Source organism: Hyperolius riggenbachi, chromosome 2, assembly GCF_040937935.1.
Source record: "Hyperolius riggenbachi isolate aHypRig1 chromosome 2, aHypRig1.pri, whole genome shotgun sequence".
In the NCBI taxonomy this organism is placed as follows: domain Eukaryota; kingdom Metazoa; phylum Chordata; class Amphibia; order Anura; family Hyperoliidae; genus Hyperolius; species Hyperolius riggenbachi.
The window spans coordinates 388,396,414-388,412,966 of record NC_090647.1 but is presented as its reverse complement, the minus strand read 5'-3'; the positions used below and the strand labels follow the sequence as shown (position 1 = coordinate 388,412,966).

The 16,553-nt window shown below is 45.2% G+C and overlaps 1 protein-coding gene across 7 annotated transcripts in view; it reads left to right on the top strand.

Annotated features, from left to right (window-relative positions):
* The window catches only part of CAMK1G (calcium/calmodulin dependent protein kinase IG), a 2,474,997-nt gene that overhangs the window by 928,983 nt on the left and 1,529,461 nt on the right, over positions 1–16,553 (top strand). For all 7 annotated transcript variants that reach the window (XM_068269763.1, XM_068269762.1, XM_068269761.1 and 4 more), the window contains one exon: positions 15,597–15,720. In XM_068269763.1, the coding sequence (XP_068125864.1) occupies positions 15,597–15,720 (124 nt within the window). The remainder of the gene's footprint in view (positions 1–15,596; positions 15,721–16,553) is intronic.

Here is a 16,553-nt window from a genome sequence, read left to right as displayed (position 1 = left end):
TCCTCCCGGCACTCTAGGTGCCATGTGTAGACACGTCCCAGCCAGTAATCCTCTGCGTCTCTGCGGACTTTAAACTGCTTCAGAATGGTAATCTCTCGTCTGATCTCCTGCAGACTTTTATGATGAGCAGCGTTCAGGTTAGTGTAATTCAAGGGCGGCAGGGCAGATACAAGCTCAATTTGCAGGGTATTAATATCAGCCTGTAATTCAACAATATGTTCTTGCGTATTATCATTATGTTGATGACATTTTAATTTTGTGGCAGGGTTCACCTGAGAGATTCTATGGTGGATGCAGCCAATGCTTCTCACCCGACAATTACATTTACTGCAGACATTTCGAATGTTGTTGTAAATTACCTGGATGTTTCTATTTTTCAAGAGTGGAGGTCTTTGTTGACAAATTTATTCTCGAAGCCAACTGAATGAAATAATCTCCTGAGGACGAACAGTTTCCATGCTAATTGTATTAAGAGGGGGATCCCTAAAGGCCAATTTTTAAGAGCTAAGCGGATATGTTCTTCTCTAGGTGATTATGACAAAGCTTCCGCCAATTTAATCGAAAAATTTAAAGTGAGAGGCTATGATGCTGATTCTTTAAGAAAAATTAGTCTAGAGGTTAGACATTTGGACAGGGAAAGGTTAATTAGACAGGTGAGAAGGAAAACCAATAGACAATCAAATGATCGTATTCCGTTTGTGTCTACTTATTGTCATCAATCAGACCAGATCAGGGGTATAATTCGTAAACATTGGTCAATCTTAAAGCTAGAAAAGGAGTATGGTAGGTTGTTTGAGCAACCACCATTGTTTGCATACAAGAAGGGCAAATCGATTGGTGATGCTGTGTGTAACTCGGATATATGGAAAGTGATGCGAGACGTGGCAGTCCCGGTGCGGCGTGGTACATTCCCTTGCCTGGTGTGCAAATGTTGCAACTCAATTATAAAGGGCAATTACATTTCGCATCCTCGAACGGGTAAAAAAATGTTTATTACAAATCGTTACTTTTGTTACACAACGTTTGTGGTGTATGGCCTGAAATGTCCATGTGGTCTGGTCTACATCAGTAAGACCAGACGCATGGCAAAATGCAGGATTCAAAAGCACAAACAGGCTATCACCAATCATGCCACTGGAAAAGCGAATTGCGATACCCCTGTGGCTAGGCATTTTGTACAGGCTGGACATGCAGTGTCCCAATTGAGGTGGTTTATTATTGATTCTATCCCGCCACTCAAGAGGGGTGGTAATAGGGATAAACTGCTTTTGCAGCATGAAGCCAAGTGGATATGGAGATTTGACTGTATCTCTCCTAAGGGCCTGAATGAGAATAATAATTTTGCTTGTTTTCTGTGAATTTTTTGCAGGGGGGACTCCACAGAGGAATAACGGACTTGACGCGTCTGTTGGATAAGTCCCTGATTCATGATTTAATCTATTGCAATGTTATGTGATTGTATATAATTCTTGATTATTTTGTATTACTATACACTCATGTGTATCCTCAGTCTTGTCAGGGTAGACATGTACGTGTAGTTCCCTGATTGGTTGTTTTTGTAATAATTTACATATTTGGTCACTTCCTGGGTGTGGGGTATATATTACTCTGTTTCATGGTGAGCGGTACACCTGAGGAAGGGCTCCGCCCGAAACATGTAGAGTCATCGCTTGCTCCAATACAGCTTGTTGCTGCATACAGCTCCTGAGTGCCGTGTCTTTCTTTTTTGCTATTGTCTATGGATGTGCAGGGGTGGTGTACCTGCTAGACACTGAGCACCGGCTGGACGATTGTTATATCGTTTTCCCCAAAGTAAGGAGGTTTTTGCTGTTTCTGTTCACTCTCATCCTTTAGGAGTCCAATACAGTTAACCTTTCTTTTGTTTAGAGTTGATGTACTTGTAAAACTTCTTTGGGTTAGATTTGATATCCCTAGCGATTTGATTTTCAGCTTCAATCTTTGCCAGCCTAATTTCTTTTTTACAACTTTTATTGCACTCCTTATAATTGCTTAATGCAGCCTCGGTCCTCTCCTGTTTTAGGACCTTATAGGCACTCTTTTTCCCCTTCACGTTTTGTTTCCAAATGGGATATACCTACTACAATATTGAATGAGAATAAGTTTAAAAACTTGCCATTTCCCTTCAGTGTCCTTCCCTTGTAGTACATTATTCCAGTTCACCAAACTTAGTGCCTGCCTGAGTTGATTGAACTTTGCTTTTCTAAAATTAATAGTATTAGTGGTCCTGCGGCCTATCAGTCACCAGATCAAATGTTATCATGTTGTGATCACTATTTCTCAAATGTTCTTGAACCTGCACATGTGATACATTATCTGGTCTATTTGAAATGATCAAATCAAGTAATGCATTCACCCTAGTTGGTTCTGTTACCATTTGAGCCAGGTAACTGTCCTGTAGTGATGCCAGAAATCTGATGCTTTTACCAGAATGGGTAGCCTCAATACTGAAGTCACCCATAACTATGACCTCATTTTTACTTGCTGCTTTTTCAATCTGCTGTAGTAATTGCAGTTCTGCAGCTTCATGAATATGTGGTGGCCTGTAGCATACCCCAATAAGCAATTAGCAACCTTTATTTCCACCATAAATATTTACCTAAACGGACTCCACATCTTTGCAATCTTCATCCATCTCATCGTTTAGGACAACTGTAAAAGAGTTCTTAACAAAGAGACAAACCCCTCCACCTCTTTTCCTTGTTCTATCATTCCTAAACACATTGTATCCCTCTAAATTCGCTATCCAGTCATGGCTTTCATCTATCCATGTCTCGGTTATTCCCGCAATGTCATAGCCTTTGTCAATCAACATTAACTTTAGTTCGTCCATTTTATTTGCAAGGCTCCTAGCATTGGTTACCATGCACTTTATATTTTTACCTCCACATTTTCCAATTTTGGTTACCTGAAATGGGCTACTTGAAGTTTTACCAACCTCCTTACTCTTTACACTATCCCCACCCCCCTCTCCACCCCCCTAATGTTAGGCTCCCACTGTCTTCTTACCTTATCTGTCTACATATTGAGACTTTACCCTCCGCCTCCCCCCAGATCCTAATTTAAAATCTCCTCCAACTGTTTACTCATCTTTCCTCCCAATGCAGCTGCACCCTCCCCATTAAGGTGCAGCCCATCCCTGCTGTAGAACCTGTAGCCGACTGTAAAGTCTTCTCAGTTCTCCAGGAACCCAAACCCCTCCTTCCTACACCAATTTCTCAGCCACTTATTTAACTCCCTAAGCTCCCTCTGTCTCTCAGATGTAGCATGTGGCACTGGCACTTGCTTTAAGTTTATCTCCAAGTACCTGAAAATCATTTTTGAGGACCTTCCATCTCCCATTAACTTTGTCATTGGTGCCAATGTGTACCATGACAGCCGGGTCTTCCCCAGCCCCACCCAATAATCTGTCAATTCTTTCCGCTACATGCCGAACCCGAGCACCCAGGAGACAACAGACTGTACGGCATTCACGGTTTCTTTGACAGATTACCCTATCTGTGAGCCTAATAATTGAATCCCCTACCACCAGTAACTGTCTAGCCTTAGCTGCACTCCTATTCCCTTTCTCGTTGCAGCGGTCTGCCCCTTGGTTGCTAAGGGACACATCCTGCTGCAGCATTGCTACTTCAGAATTATCCTCCCCAATATTATGAAAACAAGCATACTTATTAGGGAGTTACAACTCAGGACTAGCCTCTCTGCCACTTTTCATCTAACCCTTCTAACTGTGACCAAACTAGCGGCTACCTCTGCTTCTTGCTCTGGCTGTACTCCACCCACCTCATCTTCACCAGTTCCCTCCAGTGTCTGGATCGTGAGATCCAAGCTCTTCTCCATGTTGTTTATGCATCTCAGTGTTGCGAGATGCTCATTTAGCTCTCTGACTTCAGCCTCTAACTGAGCAACATGCATACACCCAGGGCAACAGTAAAATCCCTCAATCTGCTGATCAAGGCATGCATACAAGTTGCAGGATGTACACTGTACTGCATTGTCCAACATGATGACTATTGTGTGGGGAAAAATTACTTAAAGTAAACTGTGGTGGTAAAAGATGAAGTGAGAGAGTGAGTGAAGCTGGGGTGAAAGAGAGTGAGAGTGAGTGAAGCTGAGGTGGAGGAGAGGGAGAGTGAGTGAAGCAGGGGGGAGGGGTGAGTGAAGCTGGGGAAGAGGAGAGGGAGAGTGAGTTCAGTGGGGGTGGAGGAGAGGGAGAGTAAGTGAAGCTGTGGTGGAGGAGAGGGAGAGTGAGGGAAGCGAGGGAGTGAGTGAAGCTGAGGTGGAGGAGAGGGAGAGTGAGTGAAGTAAGAGAGAGAAAAGTAAAACTTAAAGACTACTCCACAACGTGCCTAGCACATTCTAACCAATGCAAAAAAACGCAATATTGGTTAAAAATATATATATATATATATATATTTTTAGTCCTTACCTGCTTCTAATGGCACCCTTAGAAACTCCAGCTACTGCAACATCTCAACGAGGATGACCCAGATCAGCGCACTGAATTTGCAGAATGGGTAAAACAAAAATTGGAACCGGACTCTCAGTTTACAAAGAAGATTTTGTTCAGAGATTTAGGCAAACTTTTATGTGAATGGTGAAGTTAACAAACAAAACCACCACTATTGGTCTGACACTAACCCACATTGGATAGATCCCCCTAGACTGTTGGAACAAAAACATTGATGGTATGGTGAGGTATATGGGCTACAAAGATAGTGGGGCCATTCTTCATCAATGGAAACCTCAAGGCCACTGGATATGCAAAATTGCTACATGATGATGTGTTTTAACGGTTAAAAACACAGCAAAACAGTCCCAGCTAAAAATGCTGAAAGACTTCATGGAGCTAAGACTGGGTGGTAAATCATTAATAACAAAATCAACAATATTTATTAGAATAATAGTCACTATAAATCATCACAAAGTGAACTATAATAGAGATACACACCTCAATCAGCTTCATTGGTAACATTCCCAATATAGACATGTTAACCCTACAACTTAAAAACATATACAGTAAAGACATATGTGAAGGACCTACTCTGTACTAGCTTAATTCATGAAGCTGACTACATTCTAGGGGTCCAGGAAGCACGCCATTTCAATATTTTCATTTAGGCCTAAAGCGCCCATCGCATCTGTTCTTATGATCCAAAATGACTCCTTCCTTAGGAGTAGTCACTCTCTATCTCCTCCTCTATGTGGTACTGGCATATGGTCCAAGCCGGCAAAAGTTAAGCAGTTCGCATTGCTTCCATGGACTGTTCTAACATATTCTATAAGCCTTGGGCATCCTTTTCCTGACTCAATAGATCTAAAATGTTCTAACACTCTTGTCTTCATTTCTCTTGTTGTCATACCTATATAAAACCGGTGGCACGGGCACCATATAATGTAAACCACAAATTTTGTTTGATACGTGAAGAAGTGTCGTACTTTCGTGTCTACAGGACCTACTCGTATACTTCTTCCTCGGCCTAATTGCATACATATTGAACCATGCCCACATCTAAAATTGCCTTTGGTCTGTCTTTTTTCTAACCAATTCAGTTCTCTTGGCATTACAAATTCACTAGAAGTGACTCTATCGCCTATAGTTGGAGCGCGTCTGAAGGTTAAGCATCTTTCAAGGATGGGTCATGTTTTATGATGTTCCATTTATCTAAGATATTGCGTCTTATCATGTCTGCCATTGGATTATAGTCAAATGAGAACACTAATCTCTCTCCCATATTTCTTTTTCACTATATCTTTCCTATCTATCAAGGTTGCTTTCTGTATTGCTTGATCCAATTCTAGTTGGGTATAACCCCTATTTAACAGTTTGGCCTTGAGATCCATTGCTTGCTCTAAAAAATCTTCCAATGTAGTGTTATTCCTTCGTAGATGTAAAAATTGACCATATGGCAGTGATTTGAAGACGTGTGATGGGTGGTAACTGGTCCGATGTAGAAATGTATTTCCCGAAACTGGCTTCCTATATCCTTTTGCTATTAGTTGATCATCAACAATGCATAATTCTAGATCTAAGAAAGCCACTTTTTCTTCACTATACTCATGCGTAAATTGCATATTTTCTTTATCACTATTCAGATAACTCATAAATTGTATAAACGTCTCATAAGTCCCGGACCAAAACACCAACACGTCATCCACATATCTGGACCATCTCCTGAGGCCTCCCCCATGGGGAACATCGGTACCATACACATACTTCTCCTTCCACCACGCCAAAAAAAGATTGGCGTATGTGCATCATACCGAGGTCCCCATAGCTGTGCCGGACAGCTGCCAGTACCACCTACCGTCAAAAAGGAACGCATTATGCGTAAGTACAAAATAGAGACATTCACAAATGTAGTCAACATAATTCTCATCCTTGTCATTCTGGGACAAGAACGTCTTTACAACAAGGACCCCGACATCATGAGGTATACGATTATATAAATTAACCACATCTATTGTCGACAAAGCATCACCCACTTCCCAGGTCACATCTTCTATGCTTTCAAGCACAACCAATGTGTCTCTTAGGTGGGAGTGCACCCGTCCCAGCAAGGGCCTCAGGAGATAGTCCAACCATTTCGATAACCTCTCGGTGAGAGAACCAATCCCCGAGACAATGGGGCATCCCGGTGAATTGGTCTGGGACTTATGGATCTTTGGTAGATGATACCAGATGGGTTTTTTAGGGAATTCTGGCAAAAGATCTTCCGCTAACTTCTTGGAAAGAAAACCTCCCTCTACTCCTCTTCTTAACAATGATCTCATAGCGTTCTGAAATTTAAAAGTTGGATCCCCTGTCAATCTTTTGTAGACTGTTGAATCATTTAGCTGACGCAGTGCTTCTTCGTTGTATTGTTCTGCTGTGAGTACCACTATTGCTCCTCCCTTATCTGCTTTCCTAACTACTAGCTCTGGTCTATCCCTGGGTCATTGTAAGGCTTTTATTTCGTCCTGATTTAAATTTGAGTCAGCCTGAGTATACTGTATGTGAGGGCTTTCATGTCCTTCTCCACTAGACTTTGAAAGATATCAATCACTGAACCCTGAGTCACCGGAAATGGTTTAATCGATTTACAGGGCACGAACTTTTGTTGGCTTTCTGGCGGATCTTCTATATACAATGTCTGTTCACTATACTCTTTATTTTCTGTTAGTAATTCTTCCTAAAATTCCCCAAGTCCTTGTCTGTCCAAGGTATATTCGGCGTGAACCCCAAAGGGCCCACAGATACTTCCTAGGCCTTTGATCGTATATAAGTTTCTTTCGTCTGGAAAAACTGTTTAATGCTCATCTTTCTTACTCCCTTATATAAATCGACCTTAAAGCGACAAAAATTAAATTTCTGCGTAATCGAAAAATGTAGCCCTTTCTTCAATAGATGTTCACATGATATCGGTAATGGTGTCCCGCTCAGATTGACCACTTCTATTTGTTGTTCCCTCTGTTGTATTTCCTTTTCTTTGATTTCTGTTGCACTGGGTTGCTCTGGCTGTCTTCCCAGATCAACTGCTTCCCTCCTTTTCCTTTTGGGACGGCCCCTTCCTCTGCGTATTTTCTCCCTAAAGGGACATTCCTTGGATTGGATGCACATTCTGATTGGTTATTTTCGAGATTCGGGTTATCTTTTTAATTTTTTGGTATACGTTTCCCAGTCTCCTCTTAACTGGTTTCTGTATTGGTCGTCCAATAGCCTTTTCTCGGACGTTGCAGTCTCGGACCCCCAGGTCTACCGAACCTTGGCTTATAGAAGCCCCAGTTAAACTCTTTTCCAGCCTTGAAGTCGCCAGTATCTCTAAGGTATTTTTGTAACTTCCTTTTCTTTATTTCCTCAAGGATTGGGGCTAGTCTGTTATCAATCTTTTTCAGGGTTCCACTATATCGTTCCTGGTCAACAAGACTTTTATATTGCTCTTTTAGATCTTTTATTTCTTTCTGGATCCCTATATGTTCCTCCTCAGTTCTTTCCAAAATGATATTCTGTAAAGTTGTTACATATGTCAGATGTGCTTCACGCCACTTTTCCATAAATTTCCATAAAGTGCCACACTGCCTCTGAAGACGCTGCTGAAGCGAAACGGACATTAGGGGGGCTGTTCTTACCGCCATGCCCACAACCTCTACTAACCACAATGGGTATGTGCACCTAATATGATCATATTGCTGTAATGATCGGTGAAGCACAGAGAGGATCTGATTACCGGTGACCTGCAGTATCACTGGGAATACAGATGTATACCAGATTATAAGTGATCTGCAGTATCACCGATAATCCGATATACCAGCTAACCTCTGTTCACCCGAGTAGAGTGTAGTGTTTGGTCTAACAGTAACACTTAGAGGACTAAGCCTCAGCGCAGTAAGGGATACTGCACGGATTCCTTCCGAAGACCTGGACTCTCCAAGACGGGAGGAGTCAGGCTGAGAGAAGGAAGGGTTGTCTGAAAGTAACACTCTGGAGGAAGTGTCACTAACAGAACGGGGAACCGCCTCCAACAGTAAAGTCGGTTCTCGAGGTCGGACTAGCCAGGTCGTAAACACACGGACAGGTACAGTACAGGACTACAGGTACAGTAGGCGGAGGCGGAGTCTAAGTACAGGCAGGGTTCGGCAACAGGGTATCAGAAATATCAAGGTACAAGATCAGGAGGCAGAAGCAGAGTCTAAGGACGAGCCGGGGTTCGGCAACAGAGTATCAGAAATATCGAGGTACAAGATCAGGGTTCAGGAGGATAGTCAGACAGGCAAAAGGTCATAACAGATAATCACAATAAAACTAGTACTTTAGCTATCAACAGAATCTAGCTAAGTGTAGGATTACAGCTCCAGCTGGTCCCGGCACACTTAAGGATCTGACTAAGGGTCTAAATGTGCTCCCACGAATGTGATCGCAACGCCAGACACCGGAGAAATGACCAGGCTCCAGTATATATACTCTGGGGCTGTCCAGTGCCACCCCTAATTGCTGAGCCAATGAGGTGTGGAGCCAGTGTCAGCTGACCAGCCTAGTCAGCTGACTCACCTCTGGCTACCACATAAGCCCTGCCTTAGTGCGCGCGCACGCGTCACTCTGAAGCTAGAGGGACTACGAGTCCCAGCCGCACTAGCACCGCTCTGTGGTGTACCAGCACGGGGGCCATGCGCGCTAACCGCCCGCGCTCCTCCACGCCCTGCATGGAGACAGCCGCCTCAGGCTGAGTGGAGGCGGCTGTCTCTCCGTGCGCCGCCATGCCATTACGGGAAGCAGCCGCCCCATGCTGAGTAGAGGCGGCTGCTTTCCCGCGGAGTCTCACAGTAAAAGGAGTGGACTCCGGACAACTCCTACCAGGTTTCTCGGGATGTAGGGCATGAAACTCCTTCCTTAATTTGTCCGCATGCATGCGAGTCCCCGGTACCCATTGTCTCTCCTCAATGCCGTACCCTTTCCAATGTACGAGATATTGTACCGAGTTTTGTACAAGGCGTGCATCTAAAATCTTTTCTACCTCGTACTCAGGTTGGTCATCTACCACCACAGGAGGAGGAGGAGTGGGACCCACATGGAGTGCTGGCTTAAGCAGGGATACGTGGAAGGACCTTACCCCACACATGCTGGCGGGAAGATCAACGGAATAAGTAACGTTGTTGATCTTCTTAGCTACTGAAAATGGACCCACAAACCTGGGGCCCAGTTTATCCGAGGGCTTTCTCAGGGTCAAGTGACGTGTGGACACCCAGACCAAGTCTCCTGGCTGGAACTTCCACTCCAACGAGCGTCTCTTGTCAGCCTGACCCTTTTGATTTTGGAATGCCCTTTCCAGATTACTCTTCACCGTCCCCCAGATGTCTTTAAATGCCCTGTGCCAGGCTTCCAGGGTTGGAAACGGAGAAGAGGCAAATGGCAAGGGGGAGAATTTGGGTGATCTCCCCGTCACCACCTGAAAAGGAGAAAATCCGGAGGAAGAATTTCTCAAATTATTTTGGGGGCGAGAATCTGACCCAGTCATCTTGCGCCTCCGCAACATAACATCTCAAGAATTATAAGGACTGATTTATCCTCTCAGTCTGGCCATTTGTCTGTGGGTGGTAGCCCGACGAGAATGACAGCTTCATGCCCATTAGATGGCAAAAAACCTTCCAAAATCTGGAAACAAATTGGACTCCCCTGTCTGAGACTATGTTTTCTGGAATGCCGTGTAGACGAAAAATGTGAATGATGAATAACTCGGCCAATTCCTGAGCCGAGGGGAGTCCTTTTAAGGGCACAAAATGGGCCATTTTGTTAAAGCGGTCGACCACCACCCAAATGACTGACATGCCTTCAGATCCGGGAAGCTCACCCACAAAATCCATGGACAGGTGGGTCCACGGCTCACTCGGGGTGGGCAAAGGCTGCAAGGTACCGACAGGTGCCAGCCGGGAGGGTTTGCTTTTCGCACATATCGCACACTCCCTAACATATTCTCTGCAATCCGCTGCCAAGGAAGGCCACCAGGCACATCTGGCCACCAGATCTTGTGTTCTAGATGCCCCAGGATGCCCAGCATTCTTGTGCGCATGGAACATCTCTAGAACCCGGAGACAAAAAGGTAGGGGAATGAACATAACCCCTGCGGGCTTCCCTTCCGGGATGTCTTGTTGGAAGGGAACCAAAGTCTTCTTCAAATCTTCCCAAGTTCCCGTTGCTGCTAGTACCAACTTCTGGGGAACAATGGTCTCTGGAATGGAGGGCTGTGCTGTCTCTGGCTCGAAGTACCTGGATAAAGCATCTGCTTTAACATTTTTGCTACCTGGAGTGTATGTAATAATGAAACTGAACCTAGAGAAAAATAACGACCATCGAGCCTGACGGGGGCTCAACCTCTTATCCCCCTCGATGTATTCTAAGTTTTTGTGATCAGTGTACACCGTGATCGTATGCTCTGCTCCCTCTAACCAATGTCGCCATTCCTCGAAAGCCAATTTAATGGCCAGGAGCTCCCTGTTGCCTATATCGTAGTTCCTCTCTGCTGGGGAGAATCTACGAGAGAAGTAAGCACACGGGTGCATTCTACCCTGCAAGCCAGATCGCTGAGACAGCACCGCCCCCACTCCGACCTCTGAAGCATCTACTTCAACAATAAATGGGAAAGAAGTATCCACATGTCTGAGGATGGGTGCCGAACAGAATAGATCCTTCAGGGTGGAAAAAGCATGTAGAGCCTCAGGAGACCAGTGAGTGGTATCTGCCCCTTTTCTAGTGAGACTGGTAAGGGGAGAAATGACCGTGGAGTACCCTTTTATGAACCGCCTATAATAGTTAGCAAAGCCGAGAAACCGCTGAAGAGACTTCAGCCCAACCGGCTGAGGCCATTCCAGAACAGCGGAGACCTTGGCAGGGTCCATAGACAGGCCCGTGGTGGAAATTATGTACCCCAGGAAGGCGATAGACGTTACTTCAAAAATATATTTTTCAAGTTTAGCATACAAAGAGTTTTGCCTCAGTTTATTTAAAACAAATTTTACATGGGTCCTATGTTCAGAGAGGTTGTTGGAGAAAATAAGTATGGTATATCATCTAGGTAGACTAGAACAAATCTCCCCAACACCTCCCTGAAGACCTCGTTGATGAGTTCCTGGAAAACGGCCGGGGCATTACATAGCCCGAAGGGCATCACCAAGTACTCGTAATGCCCGTCCGGTGTATTAAAGGCTGTTTTCCACTCATCGCCTTTTCTTATGCGTATCAGGTTATACGCGCCCCGCAAATCCAGCTTAGAAAAGATCTTAGCGTCGGTGATCTGTGTGAATAAATCGTCTTTCAGAGGCAGCGGATAGCGATTCTTCACCGTAATCTTATTAAGACCCCGGTAATCAATGCAGGGCCGCAGGCCTCCGTCTTTTTTTTTAACGAAAAAGAAACCTGCCCCAGCAGGCGACCGGGACGGGTGAATGAAACCCTTGGCCAAATTTTCACGGATGTAATCTTGCATGGCCAATTTTTCGGGCCTCAACAAATTGTACAAATGGCTCCGGGGGGGGGGGGCACACAAACTGAACGGAGATCGATGGGACAGTCGAAAGGGCGATGTGGGGGTAACTTATCCGCTGCCTTGGGGCAAAATACGTCAGAATATTCCATATACTGTTCAGGAACCCCCTCCACCTGAACCCTGGTTTGGCCCAAAGTCACCCTCCCTAAACATTGCTGAAAACAACGATCTGACCAGGAAATTAATTGACCAGTGGCCCAATCAATGTGTGGGGAGTGCAGGTGTAGCCATGGCATGCCGAGTATAATTGTGGAGGTGGCCATATTTAACACAAAAAATTGTAACGTCTCCCAATGTAATACCCCTATGTTAACTCCTACCTCTGGTGTCAGAGTCAGGGAATGATTCCTCTGTAGAGGAGAATCATCCACTGCCGTAACCTGCACGGGTGGATCCACCGGCGTGAGCGGAACCCCCAATTTCTTAGCGAACTCAAAATCCATGAAATTTGCCGCGGAGCCTGAATCAATAAAGGCTTCCGTGACCTCGGTTTTATCTTCCCATGAAACTGTACAGGGAAGAAGCAACCGTCTTTATTTTAGGGGTGTGAGTTGGGCGCCTAGGGTGTCACCCCTTACAACTTCTAGGCGGTAGCGTTTCCCGGCTTATTCTTATCCGGCTTAATGGGACAGTCTCGTACCCTATGTCCTCCTTCACCACAGTATAAACATAACTGTTCAGTCATTCTCCGTCTTCTCTCCAGCTGAGTCAGCTTAGACCGACCGATCTGCATCGGCTCAGGTGGAGGCACGACTGGAGATGATGAGACCGAAGGAGATGGAGTTACCAGGGGTGCTGCGGGAGGTGCTGCGTAAGATGTTACCCTGACACGATGACTGCCCCTAGTTTCTTTGATGACGTAGCCTACGGTCGATTCGAATGGCCGATGAGATGGCCTCATCGACTGTTTTGGGCTCGGGTCGGCTTAACATTAGGTCGGAGACCTCATCCGACAGCCCAGACAGGAAATAATCTAACAAGGCATAGGTATCAAACCTGGCCGTAACTGACCACCTACAAAATTCTGCCGCGTAATCTTCGACTGAGCCTTTGCCTTGCCGCAAAAGCTTGAGCTTCCGCTCAGAGGTCGCAGCAAGGTCTGGGTCGTCGTATATTACTGCCATGGCTTTAAAGAACTCCTCTACTGAGGTCAGAGCTGTATCTGTGGGGGGCAGGTTGTATGCCCAGGACTGGGAGTCACCAGTTAACAAAGTCTTAATAAAAATGACCCGTTGGGTCTCAGTTCCCGAGGATCGGGGTCTCAACTCGAAATATGATAACACTCTACTCTTAAAATTTCGAAAGTCAGATTTGTGGCCGGGAAAATTTATCAGGTACGGGCATACGTATGTCATCACTAGGAGGGGATCGCACCGAATCAACTGACGTCTGGAGGGTTCGCACAGAGCCTGATAGGGCATCAATTAATGCTTTGTGCTGGCCCAGTGCTTGATGAATGTTATCCACCGAAGTGGCAAGCACATTCAAAGGGTCAGCGCGTGTGTCCATCTGTCTTTTGGTCTGGCGTTCTGTAATGATCGGTGAAGCACAGAGAGGATCTGATTACCGGTGACCTGCAGTATCACTGGGAATACAGATGTATACCAGATTATAAGTCATCTGGAGTATCACCGACAGTCCGATATACCAGCTAACTTCTGTTCACCCGAGTAGAGTGTAGTGTTTGGTCTAACAGTAACACTTAGAGGACTAAGCCTTAGTGCAGTAAGGGATACTGCACGGATTCCTTCCAAAGACCTGGACTTCCCAAGACGGGAGGAGTCAGGCTGAGAGAAGGAAGGGTTGTCTGAAAGTAACACTCTGGAGGAAGTGTCACTAACAGAACGGGGAACCGCCTCCAACAGTAAGGTCGATTCTCGAGGTCGGACTAGCCAGGTTGTAAACACATGGACAGGTACAGTACAGATACAGTAGGCGGAGGCGGAGTCTAAGTACAGGCAGGGTTCGGCAACAGGGTATCAGAAATATTGAGGTACAAGATCAGGAGGCAGAAGCAGAGTCTAAGGACGAGCCGGGGTTCGGCAACAGAGTATCAGAAATACCGAGGTACAAGATCAGGGTTCAGGAGGATAGTCAGAGAGGCAAAAGGTCATAACAGATAATCACAATCAAACGAGTACTTTAGCTATCAACAGAATCTAGCTAAGTGTAGGATTACAGCTCCAGCTGGTCCTGGCACACTTAAGGATCTGACTAAGGGTCTGAGTGCTCCCACGAATATGATCGCAACGCCAGACACAGGAGAAATGACCAGGCTCCAGTATATATACTCTGGGGCTGTCCAGTGCCACCCCTAATTGCTGAGTCAATGAGGTGTGGAGAGAGTATCAGCTGACCAGCCTGGTCAGCTGACTCACCTCTGGCTACCACATAAGCCCTGCCTTAGTGCGCGCGCACGCGTCACTCTGAAGCTAGAGGGACTACGAGTCCCAGACGCACTAGCACCGCTCTGCGGTGTACCAGCACGGGGGCCATGCGCGCTACCCGCCGCGTCCAACGCGGCGGTTTCTCCGCGCTCCTCCATGCCCTGCATGGAGACAGCCGCCTCACGCTGAGTGGAGGCGGCTGTCTCTCCGTGCTCCACCATGCCATTACGGGAAGCAGCCGCCCCATGCTGAGTAGAGGCGGCTGCTTTCCCGCGGAGTCTCACAATTGCATAAGTTACCTTTTAGCAAACTGGAAGAGCCATGATGATGTGTTTTCCTCTTTATGCACTGAATCTGGCACGTTCCCTGAGTTTTTCCAGGAAGATGGTGCAATACCACATTGGGTGTCAGGTCCGAGCATTCCTAGATGAACAGTTTCCTGGAAAGTGGATTGGTCATCGTGGGCCAGTTGAATGGCCCCCAAGGTCTCCCGATGTGATACCCTTAGACTTTTATCTTTGGGGTCATCTGAAGGCAATTGTCTATGCTGTGAAGATACGAGATGTGCAGCACCTGAAACTATGGATACTGAAAGCCTGTGCTAGCATTTCTCCTGTGGTGTTGCTACCAGTGTATGAAGAGTGGGACAAGAGGATTGCATTGTCAATCCAAAACAATGGGCAGCACAATGAACACATTTTGTAAGTGGTCAGAAACTTGTAAATAACTCATGAAAGAATAACGTTATGTTAAAACCAAGCACACCATTGTTTTTCTTGTGAAATTCCCAATAAGTTTGATGTGTCACATGACCCTCTTCCTATTGAAAAAACAAAAGTTGGATTCAAAATGGCCGACTTCGAAATGGCCCCCATGGTCACCACCCATCTTAAAAAGTTTCCCCCCTCACATAAACTAATGTGCCACAAACAGGAAGTTAATATTACCAACCATTCCCATTTTATTAAGGTGTATCCATAGAAATGGCCCACCCTGTATTATTAGCACCCCTGCTGAGGCTAGGGTGACAGTATTTTCTTTAGAAGCATTTGCATTATTTGCTGTAATTTTGTGGAAATTCAATAAAAATGTATTGAAAAAAAGAATATATTAAAAAAAAATTATAACTTAAGATATTCATATATACAATAAAATATATAAATTGTTCCTGCAGCCGGAAAACCTACTTTACCTCACACCTGAAGAAAACTCTAAGATTATGATAACAGATTTTGGACTTTCCAAAATGGAGGAAAGTGGGATCATGTCAACTGCCTGTGGCACTCCAGGATATGTTGGTGAGTACTGGAATCCATTTTTCAACATTTTTTTTTAAACTTCTTTTTGTTTAGAACAGCAAGGGGAATACAAAAACAAAAAGTTCAGTGACAATATCAGCAATATCAGAGCAACTGTACTATTACAATCTGAATGACTGCTTTAAAAATAACATTATAGAGATTACAGCCAAAATATCAGGCATATTCATAAAGTTGTAGTGAATATATCGTTTTTTACAAAAATGTTTATAGCACATATGATATAATCCAGATATAAACAGGTCCCTCAGCATAGTGAGGGCATCATAACCTGCCTATAAGGTCCTTTCTTGCTGTCATACTCTAGTTTTAACTTTCTAGAGTAACATGAACCAAGGCCAATATCTTATGACCTAATAGTTTATACTGGTAAACCATGACAAAAATAAAATTAAAATAAAATAATTAAAGCCCAGTCTCTCTTCCCCTCATCCCTCTTCTTAAATAGAGGAATGCCTACTGTGAGGAAACGCGGAAAAGCCACCGCAATGGCTCAGAGTGAGGCGGCTGTTTCCGCATCTAACATGGCGGCACAACGCAAAGAGACCGCCGCATGCCGCATGGGCAGAGCAGTGGAGTCCGCGTTGGATACGGCGGATTGCACGCATGGCAAAGCAGCTGACATTGCGGCTGGACGCAGGGAAAACGCTGCTCGCTTAGAGAGCGAGGCGGCGGTCCCCACGCCTGAATCAGTGGTTACATTACAAGACATGTCTGGTGTGGCTGGGACTGCTAGTCCACACAGGTTCAGAAGGACGCGCGCGCGTGTGCTGAGAGGCAGAGCTTTTATGACAGCCAGAAAGGGGACAGCT